This window comes from Sapajus apella, unplaced genomic scaffold (genome assembly GCF_009761245.1).
Source record: "Sapajus apella isolate SASKATOON/1434 unplaced genomic scaffold, GSC_monkey_1.0 scaffold47, whole genome shotgun sequence".
NCBI lineage: Eukaryota > Metazoa > Chordata > Mammalia > Primates > Cebidae > Sapajus > Sapajus apella.
This window is the reverse complement of record NW_022436987.1, coordinates 11,536,513-11,563,492: the sequence shown is the minus strand read 5'-3', so window position 1 is coordinate 11,563,492 and position 26,980 is coordinate 11,536,513. Positions and strand designations below refer to the sequence as shown.

Genomic DNA, 26,980 nt, shown 5'->3' with positions numbered 1-26,980 from the left:
AGTAGGATATTGAAATGATTAGAGTTTATGTTTCAGGGCCATGACTCAGTTACCTCACCACTACCCCCCACCCCCTGCAAAAAAGGTTTTTTCAATGTGGTATTCTCAACTTAGAATCAGGAAAGTAAACTTTTCTTTGTGCTTCCTGCATTACAGTAAAGTGATTGAAGTTGAATGGATTTATCCTTCAATTCTCATTATTATCCCACCTTCCAAGCTAAACTCAAAACCACATGTATAAGAACAATAACAACAACAACAAAACCCAATTATACTAGTATTCCAAGCAGTCTTCCTATGAACATTCGATTTTGCCAAAGACAGCTTTAAAATAAGGCTGGAAGTTTGAGAGCCATACTCGAGGGGTTGGCCCAGAAAACAACATGGTTCCAGATACCACAGATCTCTCAACACGTTAATGCAGCCTAAGGCAATTCAACAGCAGCAAACATGAAATTATCCTCTTAGTTTGAATGACTAGTAGGAAAGAAAGTAGGAAAGAAAAAAATGCAAATTTTTATTTAAATAATGTTTCATATATTTTTCTCCTTTGGACCCAATTCAGTCACAAATTATATAACAGTTGCTTGGGATTTACACACCATTAATTAATTCAAAAAAGCAAAAAATAAGTAAGAACCAAAAGCTTATTTATTATGCCCTTCTTTCCTTTTAAGCTTCATGAAGAACTCAGTGTCTCTTGTGATCCCAGGAGTTTGCATTTCTAAGACTTGGGTGTATCCAATTTAAAATGTATTAAAATATGCTCCCAACATAATAATAAAGGCAAGATATTTGTTTTAGTTTTTCTTTACCTTTTTGTTTACTGAAAAGTTTTTCTTTTAGATGATGGAAATAAAACTTGAAAATAATGACACTACTGAGAGTAAAGCATACCTCAAGAGCATTTTTGTTTATTTTCCAAGGATAAAATGCACTTTAGTAAATATTTTACAGGCATGATTTAGACTTACCCTCTTTTTATTACGAAATATAGATGCCTCTGGTATTAAAAATGTTTGATGTTGCTTTTAATCCACTGACAATCAGAATCCAAGAAAAGAAATAACATAGTCACAGCTGAGTCAGCTAAACTGCCAATTAGATCTGGAAATGTCAAGTTTTGGGGGAAATTATAGAAAGGGTGAACTGAATATTAATTGTGATCAGGGAAGCACATAATCTAAATTCTAGTTATGATTCTGCCACAGAGTAACTGTGTGACTGTGTTTCATTTAGTTCATTTCAAATCTGTACTAGCCCTGTACTATTACTACTGACAATAATAATAACAGTATTTGAAGTAATTGAAGTAATCGAGAGTTTACAATGTCCTAGTACTTTGTGCCTTTTTATTCTGGTTTTCACTCTTTTTTCCTTTTTTTTTTTATTATTATACTTTAAGTTCTGGGTTACATGTAAATCGTGCAGATTTGTTCATAGGTATACACGTGTCTTGGTGGTGGTTTGCTGCATCCATTGACCCTGTTTTTCACTCTTTTAAAGTTAGAGCTCTGGTTAATGAAGAAAAAGGAACATGATTTCTATTCTGGGAAAATACACTTTTTTTTTTAAGATGAAAAAGTCCTTTAGGACCTGCTGTATAGCTCTCTGGTGTATTCTCTATTAATTGTACATGGTCTTCAGTGGGACAGTTCCAAAGACAGATACATACTACAGGTCAGAAAGAAAAAAAGAGCCATATGTTCATTTCTGATATTTAGTTTGCTTTCTATGCTGCCATTCTTTTTTGTGCCCATTGTTCAGTGGCAGTGATTACATGGTAATAGCTAAATTTGCCGAAAGCATTTTTATTTCTATTTTAGAATGTGAAAAGGTATATTTCACTTATGACTATGCTTCTTGAACTTAGTTTTATCAGTTTATTTCTATTTTTTCATAGAGTTGTTTAAACATTTTTTTTACTCTAAAAATGAGGGTGTGTTAGAATTGTTGCAAGCAAACATAGAGGTAATCATATGTGGTTCTTAAAAGGTTTGTGTTGTAACTAAACATTTTTTTTACTCTAAAAATGAGGGTGTGTCAGAATTGTTGCAAGCAAAGATAGAGGTAATCATATGTGGTTCTTTTTTTTTTTTTGAGACGGAGTTTCGCTCTTGTTACCCAGGCTGGAGTGCAATGGCGTGATGTCGGCTCACCGCAACCTCTGCCTCCCGGGTTCAGGCAATTCTCCTGCCCCAGCCTCCTGAGTCGCTGGGATTACAGGCACGCGCCACCATGCCCAGCTAATTTTTTGTATTTTTTAGTAGAGACGGGGTTTCACCATGTTGACCAGGATGGTCTCGATCTCTTGACCTCGTGATCCACCCGCCTCGGCCTCCCACAGTGCTGGGATTACAGGCTGGAGCCACCGCGCCCGGCCCATATGTGGTCCTTAAAAGGTTTGTGTTGTTACTGGCTGCTAATTAAAATGGTATCTCTAAGATGAATCTACTTTTAGCATTTTTTTCTTTTTCAAGTGAATTTATTGTGCAACAATTAATCAAATTTTTCTCATATGTTACATTATTTTAATACCTTTATTCTAGGATGTCATGGAGGCAATTTGAACAGGAACTCACTATAGAACGAGTTAATCTATTGTACATTTGTGTGTTTCTTAGGTTTCTAAAGACTGCCTCCTTAAGTGCAAACATTATTTTTACAATTTGACTATACATTCTGATTCCTAAACAGTTTATTGTTTAGAAAATATAGAAAGGTTAAAGAAGATAATTAAAATAACCTATATTTCATTACCAGAGATAGTTCCTGTTAATATTTTGGTGCAATATATATGAGGGTGAGGTTAGATCGTAGTTTTATCTTCTGACTTTTAAATTTAATTTTTTAACAACGTTTCTCAATGACTCAGCTATCACTACAAATATCTGATTCCTGAGCTGGTCCTTGAATTGAGGGTCTGTTAAGGCTATTTATCTCTACATTGAGTGATCTCCTAATTGCTGTGTTTTTTGAGTTCTTATGTCTGCAGTTTTGGTTTCCTATCTTTGCCTTTTTCAGACTTGAAATTGTCATTTTTCTGTAATTAATGTTTTTGCCTTTAGCAATATCAGTTCTCCTTCCATATGCCTTTATAAGCTGCTACTTCTATTTGACTGTGGGCTGTTAAATTAGATAAGAAAAGAGGGAAAACTAACATTTTATAGGCCTCCTTTTTGTTGTACAGCACTAACGTAGGTGCTTTCAAATGTGATGCCATTTAATTCTCTAACTCCTTGAATTGTTATTAGTTTATATTTTAAGGATAGTGAAGATCTATTTATTGAGCACTTTGTATGTGCTAAGCACTGTGCTAAGAACACTCATTACATATATCTATTGGGTTTATTCCTGCATTACTCCAGCAAGGTGAACTATTGTACAGATATAGATAACCTGGACTCAGAGAAGTTGAGCAACTTGGCCAAGATTATATTATTGGTAAGTGGTGGAAGCAGAATTTGAACCCAAGTGTGCTCCTCAAATAATTAAAATTATGCTACAGTTATGTTTAAGAGTAAATAGATTCTGAGCTGAGGAATTCTCCTTTAAGAAAAGTAAATCAACTTGAGACATCTGTTTTAGATTTTGCTGCCTTTCTGATTCTTCTTATTGCTGTATTATAGGGATGTTGCTGTATAAGGAATGTATGGAGCAATGTAGTGATATAAGTGTGGAAGAGTCTAAGGAACTCAATATTTAAGCCGAATTAATCTTAAAGGAATGAACTTTAAACATTTTATGAAGGAAGGAGCAATTCTTATTATTATTACAGAAGCCTTTTTTCATGACTCATATTTCAATTCTCATTCCTATATCAAAGGGTACTTTCACAGAAGTTAATACAATAATTAGCTAACACACCATTGTGTAGCTACATTTCTCAGGGAAACAGGATTTAATCTCAATGTATACTTCAAATTATACATGAAAAGGGGAGTAATTTCAAGAAGCAAAAAGTTTAGTGTGTGTGTGTGTGTGTGTGTGTGTGTGTGTGTGTGTGTGTTTAATGGGGCTTAAGAGATTAAGTTGTGGGTAAGAGCTTGGTCTTTAGCTAGTCTGCCTAGGTTAAAATCCTGACTTTGCCATTACTAATATTACTAGTCCTGAAGTTGACACTGACTCCACATTGAACTCTCTAACTTCATTTTGGGTCCATTTCTTAGACCTAAGCACAGAAGCACCTAAAGTTGCAGTATTTTATTGAGAATAGATACAAGCTTCAACTGAGGAATTAAATATAGCATCTCTTTACCTTTGGATAATTTCCCCCAAGTTGAGAGATTTCCTCTGCCTTTTGAAAATATGATGCTATATTAGGTAAAATGGTTACAGTGCAGTTCTTTTTAACTGAATTGAGTGTTGAACATGCTTGGTATCCTATAATAACAAGAAACCTTATTAATTTGCTATTTTATTATTGAAAGTGCAAATAGCAAATTATTCTCCCTCCCACTTTTGTGTGCATGTGCAAGACAAAGATAAAAGCCATGTTTCCTTCGTGGAAGGGTGTGGAGGTAGAGGATGATTTCAATTAGAAATAATGACACCAATAGAGGCTTGCAATGAAGATATTGTGGCCACCGAAGGACAAAGGCAAGAAGTTAATTCCTGAAGTTGAGGTATTTGATTAAACATTTAGGCTGCTCTTTATGTATACAGATGCCAGGTATGCTGTCATTTATGAGCCAAGTGACACTGTATTTGACAAAGGTATTTTCTGGATGTTTTGATGGTAGTTGGGAGAGAAGCAATCATGTGATATCCAGATAACTTGTAATTAGTAAAGTAAAAATAAAATATTTCGATAAGCAATGAATTTTACTCCTCTTTTATAATGATTAACTGTAAGAATTGGCTTGTTTTGATGGTGCTTTATTATTTTGGCTAATAATATTCACTTGGAGAGAAAAATTACCAGACTTTGATTAGAACATCTATTGTTATTTTTTTTCATTACCTTAACAAACTGTTTTAGAAATAGCTTCCAACTTTGTGCCACCCTCCTGTGATTTTATATCTCAATATTTATTTTTAAACGCTTGGCATTGTGTCCATTGTGCCTCTAGCTGTGTGTGTATGTGTGTGTATGTTTGGGTTGAGGAGGGACTTGGGAAAAAGGAGAAATTTTAGAGATGGAAGCCAGTGAAAGATGATTTAAGAGACTGAAATTTTGTACTGAAAAAGAAAAGGTTTCAAGCATGTTTTCTCTTTTGGTGAGAAAAAAATGAAACTGACTCTATTATGCATATTTTCATGAAGAATGTGTATAAATATAATCTGGAAAATTATAAGAACAAAATTACTTTCTAGAGATGAAAGAAAATATATGTGACTTAAAAAATTGCAGCAGAGGTAAAGAAAAAAATTGAATATATTTTAAGCATAGGGTCCAATTGGGATAAAGTTTTAACAGAACAGGCTGGGCCATTTATAGATTACAACACTTTTAATTTTCTCAGTGTTACAAAGTGTTTATTTTGATAAAGAATTTGTTGATGCTATATCAGCTTCTCCATGTGCAGAAGTGCAACTGGGTGATTAGTTAGGCTTGAGGCTAGCAGCCAAAATGTAGAAATTTGGTCCCCAGTTCTTTTTCTGGAATAAGAAAAAGCTACTGAGTTTTCCCAAGCCTTGATTCCCTATTACAGAAATTTTTCACTATCAAGGATGTCAGCTTTTTTCTCTCTTCTCATTTTCTTTTTTTTCTAAAATCCGCTTTTTGTCTCATGGCATTACCATCTTTGTCTGTGTTTAATTAAGTAAGTACTAATTTTAGAGGTGTTCCAGGGTTTATATTAGCTTAGTCATATGGAACTTCTTTACATTTGTATCAATTTTTTCTATAATTATAAAGCTAAATAATTTTTTTTTTTTTTTACTGTAAGTTTAAAGATAAGGACTCTAAAACTTGGAGAGATTGTTTGGTTTGCTCAAGATCATATGTTTAGAAATTAGGGCTGGGACTTTTAGTATGCCACATGGCCAATTAATTGATTCCTGTTCATTTATTTTTTGTCCTGCTATATTGATGACCAGTGTCAGTATATTATTTTTATCACCTGTTTATTTCAGAATTGTTTTATTTTACTGTATCTAACTATCTATTCCATCTATCAGTAGACGGACACAGATAGAGGTGATTTGCTTGATTGCTTTTTATGATTCATTTGCAACTTGATATAGTTGATGTGTAAGTGGTTTCATCATTAAATAAAATTTATGATTGGTCGGATAGAATATACCAGTACATTTACGAGATTTGCTTTTCTTAGAAAAACTATCATATTTGTTTGTGTTTGTTTTGGCAGTAAGAAGTTACTGTGTTGTTTTTTGCTTTTAGCCATAATTATGGGCTTGTTAAACAATTAGTTGGTAGAATGGATTTGGATAAAACAGTAAATATAGTCTTTCTTAATACTTTTTTTTTCTGATTAAAAAACCAAACTATGGTTATTGGAGACAATCAGAAAATATAAAAAACAAATTATAAAAGCTCTGTAATGACATTCAGAATTACTTCAGAATGTTTATTCTGATTATGTCCTTGACATTTTTCTATTTAGATGCACATATTTATTAAAAGAAAAATGGGAACTTATTGTACATGCTGTTTTGCAATCTACTTTAAAAAAGTTAACTGAGCATTTCCCTATGCCATTAAATGCTCTTCTCCTGCCTACATTTTCTTTTTAAAATGAACTTTTTATTTACAATAAAAGTAACAGATATTGAATATAAGAAATTTAGGCAATACATATAAAATAAAGAAAAAAACCTTTTCACTTTATATTAAGGTATATACACATTGAAGTTTTCATGTCTTTGCCAATCTAATGTGCATATATATGTATATTTCATCAAAAATGACATATGCTATCAAATGTTTTATAATCTACTGTTTAATTTAATAGTATATCATTTACAGTTTCTATGATACCACCTGTTATTTTACATGATTAATTTTAATGGTGGTAGACTATTCTATTTGTGGCCATTTCATAGCTTAGCTGATTTAGGGAAGGTTATTTTTGATTCTCCATTATTATTAACAGTATGCAGTAAACTCCTTTGTAGCTAAATCTTTGCACACATCTGTAATTATTTCTTTAGTTTAAGTTATTCAAAATGGATTGTTGGGTAATCCCTTTTTAAAAGAATTTGGTTCATGTTGCCAAAATGCCCTCCAGGAAAGTTGACCATTCTACTCTTATCAACAGTGTATAAGAGTACTCATTTTTCCTCAACCACTCCGACACATTATTATTATTTTAACCATTGCCAATGTGACAAGTAGAAAATTGCATCTTATTTTTAGTGTAATTTGCATTTCCTTGGTAGCGAAATGTAATACTTCTTCATTTATTTGCTTTTTCTTTTTTGAGACGGCATTTCTCTCTTGTTGCCCATACTGGAGTGCAATGGCTTGATCTCAGCTCACCACAACCTCCACCTCCCAGGTTCAAGTGATTCTCCTGCCTCAGCCTCCCGAGTACCTGGGATTACAGGCATGTGCCACCATACCTGGCTAATTTTGTATTTTATGTAGAGACGGGGATTCTCCATGTTGGTCAGGCTGGTCTTGAACCCCCGACCTCAGGTGATCCACCTGCCTCAGCCTCCCAAAGTGTTGGGATTACAGGCATGACCCACCACAATGGGCCTGCATTTCATTTTTTGAAAATAAATTTCTTATTTATATTCTTTGAGAGATAGTATAGATTTTGGAGTCAGGTTGTTGATGACAGGGTTTGAATCTTGGCTGTATCATCATTACTTAATGGCTCTGTGAACTTGAGCATTTACTTAATTTCTCAAAGTGGGAATAATAATATTATTATTTATATTTTTTCTGTAAAGTGGGAATAATTATGTCATAGGCCTGTTGCAAGGATGAAATTCATGAATATATATAAACATATTTAGAATAGCCTATCACAAAATTGCCCATTATTCTAATGTGCAATTAATTCTTATTGATTTATAAGAGGTCTTTATATGCTAAAATAGTAACCCTATTTCATATATGATTTAGACTTTTTTCAATTTTATCATTTTGTCTAATTAAAATTTTTAGAAAATCAAATCTCTCTCATGAAATCTAAAGTTTTGCTTTTGATTTCTACCTTCAGAATCATTTTTAGAAATCTCTTTCCCATCTTACATTATGTAAATGGTCACATATGTTTTATTATAATATTATCTTTTTTTAATCTTTAATTTTTCTAATCTATTTAGAATTTATTTTGTTGTGTGATATGCAATTAGGATGTGAAGAACCAATTATTTCAATAATATCAGTTATAGCATTCATCTTTTAAACACTATAATTTTCATTATACGAATATTTGGGTCTTTTTCAAAGTTATTTAATGGATCTGCCCATTTATTTGGCAAATTTTAATTAGTCATATTTTATGTGCTTTTTAATTGAATTATCCCCATTTAAAATTATCTTGGTTATTCTCAATTATTTGCTTTTTCACATGAACTTTTGAGTCATTTTATCAAGTCTTTCCTCCCACCCCCATTTCCAAATCTCTGTGATTTTAATGGAATTATATTAAATTTGTAAAACGATTTTTGATCATATGACAAAATCCCAGAATGCATTGTATTTTACTTTAAGTACACATTTTTAATTTAGGACAATTTACTTTAAGGACACATTTTTAATTTTAAATCCATAATACTTAGCACATGTTTGTTGAATAAATGTTAAATGTTTTAGTACTTACTAACTATTGAACATTTAGGTCGTTTTGATGTTTTCTCTATCATGAGTAATACTTTAATGAACATATTTATTGTACAATTTTTTGAACATTACTATGATGATATCTGTGGAGTAAATTCCTAGATAGCTAGTTCAGAGAGTGTTTTTACTGGTTTTTATACACACTGCCAAGTTGCCTTCCTGAAAGGATGCACCAATTTACACTCTGCCCAACGGTTTGAAAGCGTAGTGTCTTGATCAGCTTATTTGTCTCCTCATGGTAAGATGCAGTTCCAATTTCTAATGAGTTTGAAATTAATATTTTGTGGCAGAAGAAACATTTTAACTTTTTAAATGCTTCTTTATATTTTCTGGGTATGGAGGAGGTAGAAGATACATCAAACTTGCTCAGTTTAGAGTAAAATCATGACTCCTCTGCTATAGATAGTAACACAATAAATGGAAATTTGATTCTACATGGTGGGACAGAGTCATATGTACAGGAACAAGATGATAATAACAATGAAGAGAAAACAATTAATATCACTTTAGTATAATGTCTTTAAGTGGATTTTTTTAAATCTTAAATTGTTTTTCTTTTTTTTGTAATAAAATTACTTGTTTCTCTCTTCTGATAAAAACAAACATTGGTTGCCTGGATAGTATCTATGTCTATTTGATTTTAATTCTTTTTGTGACAAAATATTTTCAGTGGTACCTAGCATGACCAACCTCACTCCTCCTATGATTAACTGGATAAAGGTGTCAATTTTTGGTGAAGAAGAAAGTTCACATTTATTAATTTTTGTCTTTCATACTTGGGAACTGAGACATAAGCAAGGAAAAATAACTTTACAGATTTGAGTAGCTGTTCAGTAAGAACCTAATTAACAAAGGATTTTACCCTGGTTCCTGCAGTTTTTATTTATCTACTTATTCACTTTTCCTTCCTCCTCTTTTTCCTTCTCTTGATGCAGTATATATACTACCAAATGAGACAAGGCTCAATCCTGATGATATATTTATTATCACTATATTTTAAAATTGAAATGCTCCTTGTCTGGAAACAAATACCAACATCTTCAACAACTGTAACTAACAACTTGACTTTTTTTTAAAATAAAAGATTTCTTTGTAGATTGCTTTATGAGATTTTCATTTCCTGAGATAGCACTCCTTTATATTCCCTTCTTTCTTTTTTTTCTTTTCTTTTTCCCTCTCTTCTACTTCTTATATTCTCTCACCCCAATTCTCTCCTTTCCCTTCTCTTCTCTTAAATTTAGTGAGTCTTTAAAAATACCTACTTGTTAGTTCTAAAGTCTAAATGTTCTATCAGTAGTGCAGTAAGTTTTCCCCATTTTCAACAGTTGCCTGGGGGAAATTTAAGTTGATCTGTTCTGGGTCTGCAGAATGTAGTCATAAGTTTCAGTGATGACCATGAGAAAGTCTTCCCTCATTTTCTTATAGAAACCTTATACAGACCATGTGAAATTCTTAATGTCAACAAAAGTGCTATGATTTTAAAACTCAATTTGCATATGCTTCCTCTTCCTATATTCCTGGTGCCCATCTTCTGAAGTGAAGTTTTAGCCATTAAAAGGCAGGGGTGTAGAGGAAGTAGACAAAGGATTTCACTTATAATCCATGCATGTTTGATAGCTAACTCTATTAGGTATTTCTCCTAATGTTTTCCCTCCCCTAGCCTCCTACCCACCACCAGGCCCTGGTGTGTGATGCTCCCCTCATTGTGTTCTGTTTTCTGTTCCTGTGTTAGTTTGCTGAGAATGATAGTTTCCAGCTTCATCCATGTCCCTGCAAAGGACATGAACTCATTCATTTTTATGGCTGCATAGTATTCCATGGTGTATATGTGCCACATTTTCTTTATCCAGTCTATCATTGATGGGTATTTGGGCAGATTCCAAGTCTTTGTTATTGTGAATAGTGCTGCTATAAACACACATACACGTGTGTTTATAGCAGAATGATTTATAATCCTTTGGGTATATACGCAGTAATGGGATTGCTGGGTATGCATTAGCTCTTTAAATTATTTGGGATTAGTCAAATCTTTTAAAAAATGTGTGTTGCATTAGCTCTTCACTTGCCTCCATTATGGTGACCAAATAATATTCACCACAGAAATATGCAACTTTAGAGGTTTAGTGAGTTCTTTAGGACCAGGGCAATTTCTTAGCTTTTTTTTTCCCTCTATAGCACTTAGTGCTTTGAAGTTTGGAGATCTGGATTGGTATTTTGGAGTTTGGAGAACTCAGTTCTAGTTTCAACTCTGCTAGTAATTTCTAACTAATTACTTGAACTTGAACAAATTGTTTAAACTCTCTAGGCCTCACTTTGATTTCATTTGTAACAACCTCTCTGGTTCAGTGATACAAAATATCTGATTTCAATTGGAGAGATAAGGTGTGATGAGAAGATGTCATTAATCTGTTTAATAATATGTGCATTTTTTGTATGAGTGGGTAGGGGGGAAAATTAATTGGTGTAGGCCAGAAATTTTGAAATAGCTTTGAAGTGTTAGTTAATAATAGTAAACTTCTGAGGCTTCTTTTTTCTTTTTTACATGAATTGGTGGAATTTGTATCTATTTTTTCATATAACACCTAATGGCAGCAGTAATTTTTTTTTTTTTTTTGTTAGATGATGCTTCATTTTGAAGTTCCATTCTTAAAAGTTGCTAATAAGCATAGTGTTGCCTCAAGTTTGACTTCATTTTGTGAATTTGGACTGTGGTTGTCCCCTTTTCTTAAACAGTGATAGAAAATATGGAAACATTAATAATAACAAAAATGATTATGGAGAGAAGTTTGAAGAGCGAGATGGGGAGAGAGAGAATATGAATATGAAAGGAATAAAAATGAACCTGCTGTTTCCTATTTAAGTATTTGTCTGGCCTTCAAACACAATTTTATCTTATTGTTTCTTGGATTTTATGGGTTATAGAACATTGCCTAAGAATAGAGAATATAGCATAGCATGAGTAAATTTATGACAGGGGCATAATTCTTTCTGTCACGTTAGTGTGTGTTTTTCTTTAATTACAAAAAAACCTCACCACGTGTTTTTAACATTTTTATTATTTAAAGTATTTGCATCATATGTGGCATGTATTTCTTAAATAAGACTCCTAAAGTGTTAAATAAGAGAAAAAGATAATGACATTAATATTAATTTTTTTCTGTTTAAAAATGTATTCCACATCTGATATTTGGAATGCCACTTGCATAGCTGTAGAAGTTAATTTTTAGAATTACTTTGAAACACATTGTCATCATTTTATCTGAATAACTCTGAATCTGAAGAATACGGAAGAGTTAGAAAAAAAACTGCAGACCTGTGAATTAGTGGTAATATAACTAAGAGCTATTATATTACAATTAGCAGATATTCTAATGAACTAAAAAAAGATTTGAGATCCTGACAATGAAAACATTTGGAATATGTTTTGCAGATTTTCTTATTTTTTCGGTAGACTTCCATGGGGTTTTCATTGTTTTGTAAGAGGTAGTTCCCAGTTGTGTTCATATGCAGTCTAGGATGTTCTGAATAATGAAGAGACACATAAGGGAGCTTAGAGAAAGAAAGATTTGGCTTTATGACTTAAGTCATTGTGATATAGCATAATATTTTGAGATAATGTCTGCATGGAAGCCATAGTAACTGTATTGAGTTAAAGATGGGTAAATGATGCACAGCTTTGCATATTTATTAACTATATTAAGGGCTACATTTCTGTACTAATCAAGATAAGTTAGCTTCCTTCCTTCTTCCCTTCCTCCCTTCCTTCATTTTTCCCTTCCTCCCTCTGTCCCTCCCTCCCTCCCTCCATCCCCCTTTCCTTTCATTTCAGCATAGTTATGACCTCATAATGTTCAGAACATATAATATGTATACACATATGTGTTTATTCAATGTACTTCTTATTTACTTTTATTCTTAAGGATTAGAGTTAAGCACATGTCAACCAGAAAACCCACAAACTTTTTATAATAAAAATTGGACAATGCCTGGGTATGACTGCATCTCTGGAAATTATAGAAATCTATAAATTAAATACTCAAGTGTGATATTGCATCACTTACTTGCAAGATTTACTGTTTCTAAAGCAGTAAGGGAAGATGTTACAGATGATAAGAACTATCTAATAGAGTAGGAGTCTAAGTTTATTTGGTAGTGAAATAGTAACCCAAAGAAGGAAGTTAGACCCAAGAAACAAAGTGTGAAAGGAAGAGTGAGGTAAAGGAAAGCACCTGAAACAGTGGTACAGACATTGAAGAAGGACCCGTTTGCCTGGATTGACTGCTGACACATCTCTGTACTAGGCATGTGTCTAGAACTTACTGCTTTACATTTTGTAGAAATATAGGACTGTATATTGTGAATTGTCATTCTGCCTGTGAAGGATGAAAATATATTAGGGACAAAAAGTTCAGATAATTTTGTCATAACCACAGTTTTATGATGAAATTTTATTTCTTGCACTGGTGCTTATAGATGTACACATATCCATGTACTAACACACTATTAGGAATAACATTCTGTGCAATGCCAGTTTTTCTTCTCACTATTTTTTCGTCCTAAATATATCTACACACCAAGAAATTACCTTTGTGAAAAAAATGGTGTATCATATGTGTGAGCATGGCAAGTTCCGCACATGGTTTTCATTAACTTGAACTTTTATGGCACGAGGATAAAAAATGAAATGTCTTCAAAGTGATGGTTAGGGGTTCATATAAATGAAATCATATTGTTATATCAGAACCTTAATTTTACTTTTTTTCTCAGGATTTTTCAGTTCCAGTCATTCCATCTAGGTTCCAGTTGGTAATATCGAATTAACTAATCCCGCTGTCTCTCTCCATCAACATTTCAAGGGTGGTTAATGATGATTTTATTCTCTTATTACTTTGCTTTTATTTAAATTCTTCTGCAGTTCCTCTCCTCTGAAAGACTAGTGTTCTAGCTTCTCGTAACCAATGGTTAGCTATATACTTCTTTTGGAGTCAGTTATTATAGCTCTCACTCAACTGGGCTTATCTGTGAGTGGTGTTTTGGAGAAGTAGCCTTTCCAACAAAGTCCCATCCTTTGCTGTCAACCTAATTCTTTGTTAGTGCTTTGTTGTCTTTGGTGACTTCTAACAACCTTGATTAGTTGGCTCCTCAGTTTTAAAGTCTGCCATCTGTCTCTACTTATCATTTTTTTTTTGTTTTTTATTCCTATGCCATTAATTTGTCATTATTCCTTTTCTAATAGGAAATACATGTATCTCTATCACATATTAAAAAGAAGAATTTGGCATACTTTAGTATCATACCTAGTTAGTGTGATGAGGAGACAGAATTGACTAACTTGCTTTTCTTAAATCCTGTTTTATTTATTCTGGTCATGTTGAATGACATGGCTTTCACAATCTATATTTTTGGTAGATTTAACAATATATGTGATTAATCAATAAATCAATTATTTATTGAACAAATATGTTTAATACAGTGCCAGATACAAAAGAAGCATAAAATATGATTCTTGCTTTCAGTATACTCACGATGTAAACAAATTAAGGCAGTATAAAATGCTGAGTTTGCGAGCTTTTAGCTGTCGTTTAACAAATATTAGGTGCTTTTTATAATAATGATTGCTAATATATACTGAGTATCATCTATGACCCAGCCATTGTGCTAAAGTTCTTTAAATAAATGTATTACAGGCTGAGCAACCATAATCTGAAAATTCAAAATCTGAAATGCTCCAAAATCTAAAATGTTTTGAGTGCCAACATGATGCTAGAAGTGGAAAATTCTACACCTGATCTCATGTGACTCAGTAAAAACAAAGGCACATAGTAATTTTGGTGTAGTAATACTGTGGTATTAGAGTTGGTAATACAATTCTACACTTTAGAATAAAAGCAAGATAATATTTATACATATGCAACATGTATCACACAGTATTTCTAAATACACATATATTCACTCATTCTTTGGTGCCTTGGAGTTTGGAATTTTATTCAACAAGTGTTAACTACGCACTCACTATGTGCTAGGCACCAACTGGGGATTGGAGATACATCAATGATCAAAACAGAAATCTCTGCCCTCAAGGAGCTTACATTCTAGCAAAGGGAAACAGGAAATATATTTTAAAAAACTGAACAAGTAAATTATTATATAGCAAGGTGGAAGATAAATGCTATGGAGAAAATAAAACAAGAAACAAGGATAGGGAGCACCCAGGGTGGAGGTCTATGTGCAATTTTAAATAAGATAGTCAGAGTAGATATCATTGAGAAGAAAATTTTTGCCTAAAAGCTTGAAGTACAGAGAAAAGGAACCATGCAGATATCCAGGGGAAGAGCATGCCAGGCAGAGGGAGGGGCCTGTGCAGACTCTGAAGTAGAAGTGTGCTTGGTGTATTCAAGGTACAGGGAGGGATGAGATCAGAGTGGCTGGAGACAAGTGAGTGAGGGGGAAATAATTGGAAATGAAGTCAGAGAAATGACAGGGGCCAGATCAAGTAGGAATGTGTATGTCATTGTGAGGATTTGGCTTTTACTCTGTGGAAGATTGGGAGCCACTGGAACATTTTGAGCAAAGAAGTGGTATGATATGACTCATGTTTATTTTAAAAGGATCATTTTGGTTGTTGCTGGCAATAAATAAAAATAATAAATTATAGGGATGCAAAAGAGTAGAAACAGGGTGACCACTTAAGAGGCTATTACAGTAACCTAAGTGAGAGTTCTTGGTGGCTTTGAGTAGTAGTGGAGGTAGTGAGAAGTGGTTATATTCTGAATATATGTTGAATGAAGAACTCACAGGACTTCCTGACAGATTGGATTTGTTGGACGATAGAAAGAAAGGGATCAAGGATGACTCTAGGATGCTGGCCTGAGAAGCTACGAGTGGAGTTGCAAGCAAGATGGGAAATACTTTGGAAGGTACAGGGTTTGGAGGGAATATCAAGAGCTCAGTTCTGAACATGTTAAGTTTGAGATGCAGGTTAGACCTCTAAATGGAGATGTGGAGTAGGCAAGAGAGAGGAGTGAGTTGGAGATAAACTCTATGAAAGTGTACAGATGTGAACATAGCACTTCTGGACATCAATCCATTTTTTTGGTTCTATTTTAAAGACCTATTTTTATCATTCTTTCGTTAATATAACATAACAAATCTGAATTATTTAAATTCTAAGTGACAAAATTATAAATTTACTCTACTGTCAATCTTTTGGTCTGCCTGAAGTGTTATATTCTACCAGATACAGCCATGTCTAGTTAGGGCAAAAATATGATAAGTAGTTCAAATAGATGGGATTTAATTGAAGGAATTTGTTACATGGCATTGGAAAAGTAAAAAAGCAAAAAAGGAGGCTGAGGTAACCCAGATATCAATAACCATAGGGAGCAGCTACCAGCCATGGGGCTGATGGAAGAAAATGGAAAAATTTGTGTTACTTAAACCTGCAAGCTTGGAAAAGCCTGTGATTGGGGCTTGGACTTGTGAAGGGGTGGATGTGCTACATGACTTGTTTTCAGACTACTGAGGAGAATGTGGCATAGCTTATGGTATGTAATCACTGAGAGGGCTGTGGCCAGCTGGTACTTCTGAGGGGCTTAGGCAGCTGATATTGGGAGGGCTAAAAGAAGCCATTGCTGGTGGGAATATAAAATGGTGCAGCCATAAGCATCTTTTGCTACTGGAGGGATGATGGACAGTAGTTAGAGGAAGGAAGTCCCTTGTCTCTTCCCAACTTCTAATTTCTTACTAATCTCTCTCATTGTCAGAACCTAACAGGAAACCAGATGGCAATGAAGTCTGGGAAATATAGTGCCCCATCATCACAAAGCAGAGAATTGAAGAGTGATATGGGCGTCAAGAGACCATAAGTGGATAAATGGCACATACACTGTGAATGTTAGGGCATGAATAGAATTTTGAGACCTCATTCTGTTGAAATGATTAATAATGTGGAACACTACATTTTAAGCCACTGTATTTTGCTTATTTGTTTATGATAAATGGAAGATAATATTTGGTGTTAAAGAGGATAAGAACTGATTAAAGAATGATGTGGCTTACAAAACTTTTACACTCTTTTCTATCTCCAGGCAAGAAACTAGTTAATTGATTCTTATACTTAAAATATATTAGTGAATAAAACAAATGCTTTCAGTTCTCATGGAACAGACAACAATAAGCATGACAAGAAAGTAAATTATATACTATGTTAGGAGTTTATGAGTGCTATAGAAAAAGAAAATATAGAGATTAGGATAAGCGAGATTGGTGCAAAGAAACAATTTTAAATAGGATGATCAGAGAAGAACTCACTGAGAATATGACATTTGAGCAATGACTTGAATAGGGAGTTAACCATAGGTGAGGCAAATGTTATTTTTCACTTTTTTAGTAATAGCCATCCTAATGGATGTGAAGTGGTATCTCATTGTTTTGATTTGCTTTGCCTAATGACTGATGATCTTGAACATCTTTTCATATGTTTGTCATTTGCATTTATTCTCTTTTGTTTGGTTGGTTTCCCTTTCGTGGAGAACAGTCTTGCTATGTTGCCCAGGCTAGACTTGAATTCCTCAAGCTATCCTCCCACTGCTTTTTCCCTCAAAGATGGGATCACAGGCATAAGCCCCAGCTCCTGGCCTGTATACATTCTTTGGAGAAATGTCTATTCACATTTTTTGCTCATTTTTGAATTGGGTTGTTGTTTTTGTTATTGTTGAGTTGTAGCAGTTTTTAAATATATGCTAGATATTAATCCTTTATTAGATATATGACTTGCAAAATTTTCTCCTGTTCTCTAGGTTGTCTTTTCATTCTCTTGATAGATTACTTTGATGCACCAAAGTTTTAAATTTGATGAAATTCAATTATCTCATGTTTTTTGGTTGCTTGTGTCATATTTAAGAAATTTTTAATGTCATGAAGATTTCCTCTAAGTTTTCTTCTCAGAGTTTCATAGATTTAGATTTCGTTTTTGATTGATTTTCAATTAATTTAAAAAATATAATTAAATATAAGGATTAAAGGGTTAAGTATAATGGTTAAACTTCATTTTTAAAATATGTAGATACACAGTTTTCCCAGCACTATTTGTTAAAAAGATATTTTTTCATTTTTTAAAAATTATTTATGATTATAATTTTTTGAGACAGAGTCTTACTCTGTTGCTCAGGCTGGAGTGGAGGGGTGCAGTCACAGCTCACTGCAGCCTTGACCTCCTGGGCACAAATGATCCTCCTGCTTTAGCCTCCCGAGTAGTTGGGACTACAGGCGTGTGCCACCATGTCTGGTCAACGTTTGCATTTTTTGTAGATATGGGGTTTTGCTATGTTGGTTAGGCTGATCTTTTCCCTCTTTAATCTGAACTTTTAGTAAATCTAGATATTGGGGAAAAACAGACTAGAGACCTATAGTTTATTGCAGTTTTATTGTGTTCAGTGCTCTTTTTCCTATGCCTTTGTTTGCTATAATTTGCACAACATAATGTTGAGCACTAGTCAATTGAAGAATTATTTTGCGGCCAATAGACAATTAAAAGACTACAATTAGTCCTCACTTAACATCATCAATAGGTTCATGGAAGCTGTGACTTTAAGTGAAATGACATATGGGAAGTCCCTGAATAATGTTTTGTTGTAACTATGAGAAAAAAAAATGGTTTTGTTATAGGTTGTTTTACTTAAAGTTTCAGTTTCCAAGAACCCATTGATGGTAAGTGAAGATTTTCCCTACTGTATTAGATTTCATACTTCTAGGAAAGATACTTTTATAATGTATGTGTATTATTTGTGTATCTACAAACCCCAAGGTGCTAGATAACAGTTTCTCTTCATGCTAATATCGGTGTTTAGTCCATTGAAAATTTCAGCCATTGAGCCATTTTGATTCACACTGTTGTGGTGATAAGCTCCTAGGATTTGTAAATTATGCATTTTATTTTGTGATGTATCTAAACTGTGAGATTGAGAGCAGTCTTCCAAAGTGCTTTATGATTTTTGGGAAAGTTATCTGAGATAAATCTCACACTTCACTGGGCTTATTCTCTTTCTTCCTTTTGCTTCATACTTTGGGTACACAGTACTGTCTTTACTTTGGGAGCAGATTCTTTCCTTTAAGCCCCAAGGGAGAAAGTGTGGGTCCACCCTGTGTCATAACTTTGTGAATAACTTGGGCCACCAGTGGCATTATTAAAGATCTCAGTATGAGGTATACTGTCTCTTCTAGCCTATCATGAATCTAGCTGGTGTGAGGGAGAGTGCATTTGGAGCATTGTCTTTCTTCTGCTCTTGTTTTTCTGAATACAGTCTTCATTTAGACCCAACTGAAAACTAAATGTATATTTAGCCTGGAAGTAATAATTCTAATAAAAAAAGATGGTGTACTTCAAGGAAATTCACTTCTGTTTCAGAAACAGCAAAAAACAGAATTAGAACAACATAGAAGCACAATGTGCTTTCTCAAAATCTAAACTATATCTTAGACCCAGTCTGAGGAGCTAGCCTGTAAATTTAGATTTCCCTTCTCTACCCAGTACATCTGAACAAACTTTACATTGGATAAACTAGTTATTCTAGCAAATATCAGATATCTGTACCATCTATATGAGCAGTCATCTTAAAAATTTTTAAATTTACATTTTTAAAATATATTTAGGGGTACACTCATCTTTATAAAAGTTATTGATTATTTCATTTCTGCTGACCTAATAATAGAGCTTGTTCACTTTGATGATGGCTTGTACATGTTTTGACGGTTTTATGCTCTTACACTTGTGTTATGATGTTTGGGTTACAAATTTATCATCTGTATCTGTTAGATATAGAAAGGAAGTGAAGGAACCAGATAGAAAATTTGCAAATTGTGGTAATGGGTGTATGTAAGAAATGCTTCAGTATTAAACAGTGGTTTACTTTAAGTAGTAAGTTTTCCTATTACATTTGTGTATATCTCAATGAAGAAAGAAAGTAATTGTGATAGGATATGGATTATCAAGTAATTAGTTCTCTGTGGTAGCCATTGAATGGTGAAAACACGGAATTTGACCTGGGTTTAAATATTTGTTCTACAATTTGCTTGCAGTGTCCTTAAGCCTTTCTCAATATCAGTTATCATTATAGATTGTGGATAATATTACCCATACCTGTCGTGGACTGGGAAGCATTAAGTGAGAGATTATTTGAATCTTTTTCTCTACTTGAAATAGTTCTTTATGATACAAAAAAACCCCATATCTATATGTGTGATTTGATTCAGTTGCATTTAGATTATTTTGTAATTTGCTCCCTTTTCAGGATGTCAGGATGCAGGAAGAATAGGGAGCCCTTTCCAACCAGCAGCTGATTAAACACTGTACAGGAGAACTGGGAAATATGAACGATGGCAAATGAAATCCTGGCAGAGAGAATAGTCTAATCCCAAAGGACACTCTCAACAATAGCCTGGGCCCTATGCCTAGTACTTAGAGGGGCCTAGGGTAAGAGACTCCTGCCCCTCACTGTACCATTCCCAGAATCTTATTTGTTAATGCTTGGCTTTATTAATAAAGTCATGACCACTTGTTCGGCACTGCATATGGCTGGTTGTGATTTCCAGCTGCCCTTTGGGCTAAAGTGTAAACAGTGAATAGATTGTTATGTTCTTCTATTAAGCTTAAAGCTGTGATCTCATGTCTGTGCCACATATGTCTGCAACCAGAAATATATCCTTTTCCCTGATCTCATGGAAGGGAAGCAGCACTGTGTCTGAAAAGAGTTTGGATTCATTAGTCTAAGAGCTTTTTACTTTTTAGTGAAACCAAAGAACAAAATTAAGGCATAAAAAGTCATGAGCATCATCAACAGGATGTCATCATGACACCAAACAGCATAATATATTGTTAAGGTGAGCATCTAATCTGGTGACTGAAATTTCTATACATTTGGCATTTTTACAGAAGACAGAAATGCAGGCAGCAATCCAACAATCCAGTCTCAAAGAAAGCCTCAGTGCACTGGATTTGAAATAAGCACAACAGTTTGTCTGAGTGACTGAGAAAATACCCATTGATAGAACTGGTTCCTAAACTCTGGCCTGATTTCTAATATGCTGGTTAATTAACATCTAATTTTTTTTACTATGTTGATCAAGAATGTTGTTTCTGTGGTTGGTGGGGTTTACATTATAGATATTGAAACTGTTTACATGGTGGAATGCTTGATAAAACCCTGAAGTTCTAAGCCCTCTAGAAGAGGAAATTTATGATAATAATTACTATTTTATACCATACAAGATATACACAACACAGAGTACTTCCCTGTTTATCTGATGGGGATGTGTTCCAAGACCCCCTGTGGGTGACTGAAACCACAGTTAGTGCTGAACCCTACCCCTACTAAGTTTTTTTCTATACACATAAACTTATGGTAAAGTTTAATGTATAAATTAAGAACAGTAAGAGATGAACAACAACAATAATAAAATAGAACAATTGTAACAATATACTGTAATAAAAATTCTGTGAATGTGACTTTTAAAATATCTTATGTAATACTCACTTATTTTTGGACTGTGGTTGACTGTGGGTAACAGAAACTACAGAAAGCAAAACTGTGGATAATGGCTGGAAAAAAAAATGTTACTTGTTCTTTATAGTAGTTCCACAGTAGTACTATCCCAATTTCACAGATGGGAAAATTGAGGCTTAAATAATTTGAACAGCTTGTCAAAGTTGTGGAGTCTGGATTCATATCTATAGTTATCTGACTCCAAAGTTTTGATACTCCTGTTGTGTCACACTGCCTCTGCCCTTTTCTTAACTGGATTTACAAGATAGCTTCCTGGCCTCTGAAATACATAGTCATTCCGAGTGATACTACTAATGATTAATTGCTCTACCTTACATTTCTATGGTGTTTTATACTTTTCAAATTGATGTTATGACCATTAGCTCATGTGTTCTACCTCATTACCTTGTGAAGTAATCAGGGTAAATATTATTATCCCTATTTTACAGACGGGTAAAAATAAACATAGGGAGGATAAGTGATTTTGCCCAATGTCAAATAACTTATAAGTGACAGAACCAGAACAGCCTTGTTGCCCTCAATTTAGTGCTCCTGTGCAATCTCTGACACCTCCCTGAAGAAGGTCTGGTTGGAGAGTAGATGAAGTTTGTAAGTGCAGCTCAGGAAAATTTCCTTTCAGGTGGCTAGTAGATAGGCTCTTTTCCTGAAAAATGCAAGTCTTTGGGCTACTCAGTTATTTTTTAGAAAAACCTAATTGGAAGGGTCTTGTCCTGTAAGTCCTGAAATTTTTTTCAGGTAAAAGAATGTTAGGATAGTTATTCTTGTTCTGCATTAAGCTTAGCAAATTCCTGCTGGAATCTTTTAGGACAGGATCTTGGTTCAGAAGCTGTTACAAATTTTCTATCCCAACTGGAATAGAGAAGTTTCAGGGAGCAGGAAAAGTCAGGTTTGAAAAATAAAATTCTTTATAGTTAATTTGTTGGGTAATATAATATGCCAGTAGCATTATATACTTTCTGTGTGTTCGTGGAAATACCCAAAACATTTAACAAATAGTTCCTACCATTAAGGAACTTAGGAGAGATGGTACGGTGATGGAAAAAAACATTGGACTAAGTGTCAGAAGACGGGTCTTTGTGCTAGGTCTGCAGTTGGTTAGCAAATTTCCATGCTTATCTGGTTAGTTTCCTCATCTGAAAAGTGAGAGGCTAGAGCCAGATAACTTCTCAGGTATTTTTTAATCTTAAAACTTGTTCAAATCTTATTTCTTGATGCCAATTAGAGAAAAACTAAGTGTTAAATTGTATGGTACTAATAAGTACACAGGTAAGCAAAGATTTAGAGACTAACTATTGTGGAACTGTCGGTTAGTAACCAAGTAGCCCTTAATAATAAAGTTTTGACCTGTTTTTATCAAAATTATAAGGTGTTCCTAGAATAGCACTTGATCAGGGTATAGTTCTTAAAGCTCTACCACCTACCATCATGATTTATTTAACCAATGAATCTGTTTCTACATCTGTAATACAGGTTGAGTATCCCTTATCCAGAATGCTTGGGATCGAAAGTGTTTTAAACTTCAGATTTTTTGGGGAGGATTTTGGAATATTTGTAGATACTGGGTTGAAGATCACTCTTCTGAAAATCTAAAATCCAAAATGCTTCAATGAGCATGTCTTTTGACCATTGTGTCAGAGCTCAAAAAATTTCAGATTTTGGAGCATTTTCAGATTAGAGAATGCTCAACCTATGTCGTGGTTTTCTCCATTTACTTAAATATCTTTATTGAGTGCTAAGCATTATGCTAGATACTGAAGCTAGAATGCCCACAAATGCCCTTTAAATGCCCATATGGTTCTTCTACCAGGGACATTTGCAATTTACGAATCTTAGAGTTGGGAGAAATCTTGTAGGTGATTTAATTTGACTTTGAATGCAAATATATTAGGACAGGTATTTTATCTTGTTCACTGCTTTATCCTCAGCAGCTAGAACACTGTCAGGCATAAATATGTATATATATTTACTGAATGATTTAATAAAAGAAGAACAACGAGACCATATCTGGAACTGTGTGTTTATATGTTACTGTCATGGTACCAAGGCTTATAAAGATCTCTATGACCAGAGATATCACAGGTATATCCTTTGTGGTCTTTTTCATAGTGGCTGCCTCTGCAGTGAAGTGTCTGACTTGTCATTCCTTATGAATTTTGAAAATTTTTATGTGCTGGTTCTGAAAAAGAGTAGATATGCTTATTGACCTTGATTCCCCAGAAAATTATAGATTTCTGAAGGAAGCAGTTTTCTTTACTTTGTTGCATGGAGTTCTGTAGGCATAACAGATTCTGGATGGGCTGTTTGCTTTTTCATTTTTCTTCCATTTTCCAGACTCTAGCTCCCCCATTTTTTCACTACATAGAGCATACCACACAATACTTCTGTAAAGTCATGCTGTATTATATTTTCCTCTGGATAATTAACACGCTGTGCTACAAGGGAAAATTGGTTTATTTTCCATGTTCTAGGTTTTCTCAGGCTCTCCTTTGGCATTTTCTTTGAATTGAGTCATGGGGCTTTTTTGAGTGTCTATCACACAACTCTGGTGGTACCATGTTACTATGATTGTACCACAAGGTTCAGAGAGTGGAAGGGTGAAGTTAGCGAACACGGGGATGGAAAGCAACTGGGAGGATCTTTATTTTGTATTACTTGTACCCCTTATTTTATTTATTTTACTTTTAAAGGGGAATTGTGGAGGTTCCTTAAAAGGATAGAGAAAGAGAGATAAGACCTGTCATTCCAATGCTTTAGTCATTGTCCATTTTGCAATCACTGTTACTTTTTCCCCCTCTGTAACACAAGATGCTCTTATTTCCCTTTCCTTCTTCGAGAGGAATCACATGTTACAAGGGAAAGGGCTTTGTTTTAGAGGACTGGAATTTTAGGTGTCACCACTTCCTACCTAAACAACTGTGGGAAATTATCTTCTCTAAACTTCATTTGTAGAGGCTGATTCTGTAGAGATGATAATACTACTGATCCGACCAAATTATTATGTGAATTGAAAGAAATAATGTACAGGATAATGTCTGGCAAATTGTAAATTATGAATTATATACAAGCATACATCACTTACCTCTATTTTTCAGGATTTTGAAATTGTCGAGAATTTCTTGTTGCCCTTTAAAAGTATAATATGTTTCCTGACTTTTGCGACAACTTAATAAAGTTTAAAAGACCAATTGATATTCAGTTTTTCAATTTTTCCTTGCTATCTTCATCAGGCCATTCCTTGGACACCCTAAACAGCTGTTCTGTGTCAGTGCAGAGGTGGTTGTATTTCACTGGTTCAGGATTACATGTTTCTGGGATAGGGTTTCAGGGTCTTTGCTAACAATGGCTGCTCACTCTGAGGTATGCTATCTAATTTGGTGTATTGAGAGGAAGTTGGCATGGATGCTTCACAAATCAAAGAAAATTATGCAAAAATGTTACACTCTAAGAGAAATACTTCTCAATATTCTTATTATTTTTCCTAGCATTTTTGTATCTACTGCTCTGGTTTTCTACTTTATATAGACAGACTCTTCTTTCTATCTTTTCCAGTGTTTATAGCAGAAGTAATGTGTGCATTTACAGTTTTTTTTTTAAGATGTGATAGTTCCTTAATCTTGGAACAACATCTATTGAGTGAAGGCCATATTGTAAAGTAGTCAAAAGAATGCTGACTCTGAAGTGAAACTGCATGGGCTTGAATCTTGTCTCTGCCACCCTTATTGGCTGCATGACCTTGAACAAGTCGCTTAACTTTTTTGATTTAACAGAGTTTCCTCTGTAAAAAGAAGGTAACAATATTACCTACATTACTGGCTTTTGCAAGGATTGAGTATATATAAAGTCTCCATACATACAGGGAAAATTAGCTGTTGTTACTATTATTATTGAAAACTATATACTATTAGAGTACGTTGGAGTCATTCAACACATTATTTATTAAGCCCTACCATATACTTAGGTTTCTGCTAGTTATCTTGGGGGATACAAAATATTATGGCACAATTCTTGTCCACTTCTAGAGGCTGAGTAGTATAAGGTATGTATGGACAGTACATCCTGCCTGAGAAACCTGCTACAGGCACTGTGGGGTTGCCTGATTGAAGATATAGAATGTAAACATATAGGAGGAAACAAATACATATCTATTCTGATCAAATTAAATGAATGTAACACAAATAATTCAGATAGGAATGCAATGGTGAACTAATATTTTGTTGACAGACTTCTGGAAGAAGTAAGATATTAACTGAGCCTTGAAGGTAGAATCTGGAAATGTAGAAATGGGGAAGAGTTTATAGGGAAGGAAAGAATCAGAAATATATACACATCATAATGTAGTGGAAAGGGTACATCCAAACAGACTAGGCATCACCACCCAAACTTTGGTAATGCCTCTTACTACTTGTACAACCTTAGATCAGTTACTCAGTCTCCTTCCTCTTCTGTGAAATGGGGACAATGATATTTACTTTTTTGGGTTATTGTAGGTCATAGAGGTAGCCTGTGCAAAGCAGCTAGGACAGATTTTGACACGTGGTTAACATTCAGTAACTGATATTATTAGAAGCATAGAATAAAAGTTACAAGCATAGGATTTAGAGTCAGACAGGACTTACTTGAATCTCTTTTCTCTCATTTACTTTATAACCATAGCCAAGTTACTTAACAACTTCTAAGCTTCACTTAGCTCATCTGCAAATAAGGATAAATTGGTAGCTTTGTTGTGGGGTTATTTGAGATTTAATGAGGTACTGTGAAGCATAAAGTAATGAGCTTGTCACATAGTGTGCACTCAATACCATTTACCATTACATTGTTATTTTTATTAGTATAACTTCTCTCTTTGTCTCTGATATTTCCTTTGTGATTATTCATATTGTTCCGTCCTCTTCCTTCCCTACCCCTTTCATCTACCTTCTTTCAACAACATTTATCAGTGGCAGTTGTAGAGACTGAAAACAGAGACTTGAAAGAATGTGGAGGTGGAGAGGAACTGGTCAGTACACATGTCTAGCAGAACACCAGGGACAAGCTAAGAAAAGGACAGCTAAGCACACATGAATACAAATGACAGGACCATAAACATATATACAACCTTTTGGATGAGTCATCCTTCCTAAGGTCACTAGAGACTTTTTTTCATAAGGGAAATTCAGACCGTACTACTCCCTAGGTTAATACAATGATTTTCTATTTCCCAGAGGATGAAACCCAAACTATTTTGAATTGCATTTGAAATCCTTTCCAATCTGTTGTCATTCTGTCCTACTAGATTTTTTCCTGCTACTTCCCACCTTGCACTCCATAATTTACTCACTTTGAAGTTCTTCCTTTTCTTGGAATATACCCATATTCTTTTATATGTCACAGCACTTGCACATCTTAGAATATCCTTTTTTAAAATTTCCACCAGACAAACTTCTACTCATCCTTGAAGACAGTTAAGTGAGTCTTCTGCAATGTCTCCGGTCCCTCTAAAATGAGGTTTGTGTTAATTTTTCTGGGCTCCCACAATATATCTCTCTAGTAGCTGGTCACTGATCATATCACTTTGCAGTGATTTATTTTCCATTTATATTTCTTGCTAGACTGTGAACTATTAGAAGTCACTGTCTTATTTATATGCCTCTGTATGTCTGGCAATCAGTATAGTACTTGA

At 34.2% G+C, this 26,980-nt stretch overlaps 1 protein-coding gene across 11 annotated transcripts in view; it reads left to right on the top strand.

Moving 5' to 3' along the window:
• Window positions 1–26,980, top strand: part of SOX6 (SRY-box transcription factor 6) — a 655,463-nt gene that overhangs the window by 226,368 nt on the left and 402,115 nt on the right. The window contains exon 1 of one of the 11 annotated variants that reach the window (XM_032241033.1): window positions 4,044–4,625. The exons of 7 other annotated variants lie outside the window; for them this stretch is intronic. Coding sequence is in view for 1 of the 4 variants with exons in the window: in XM_032241030.1 (XP_032096921.1) it covers window positions 4,656–4,672 (17 nt within the window). In the remaining 3 variants the exon portion in view is untranslated. Of the gene's footprint in view, window positions 1–4,043; window positions 4,673–18,072 lie in introns of those variants that run through there. 3 more of the 11 variants (XM_032241030.1, XM_032241039.1, XM_032241032.1) reach the window with 3 other exon arrangements.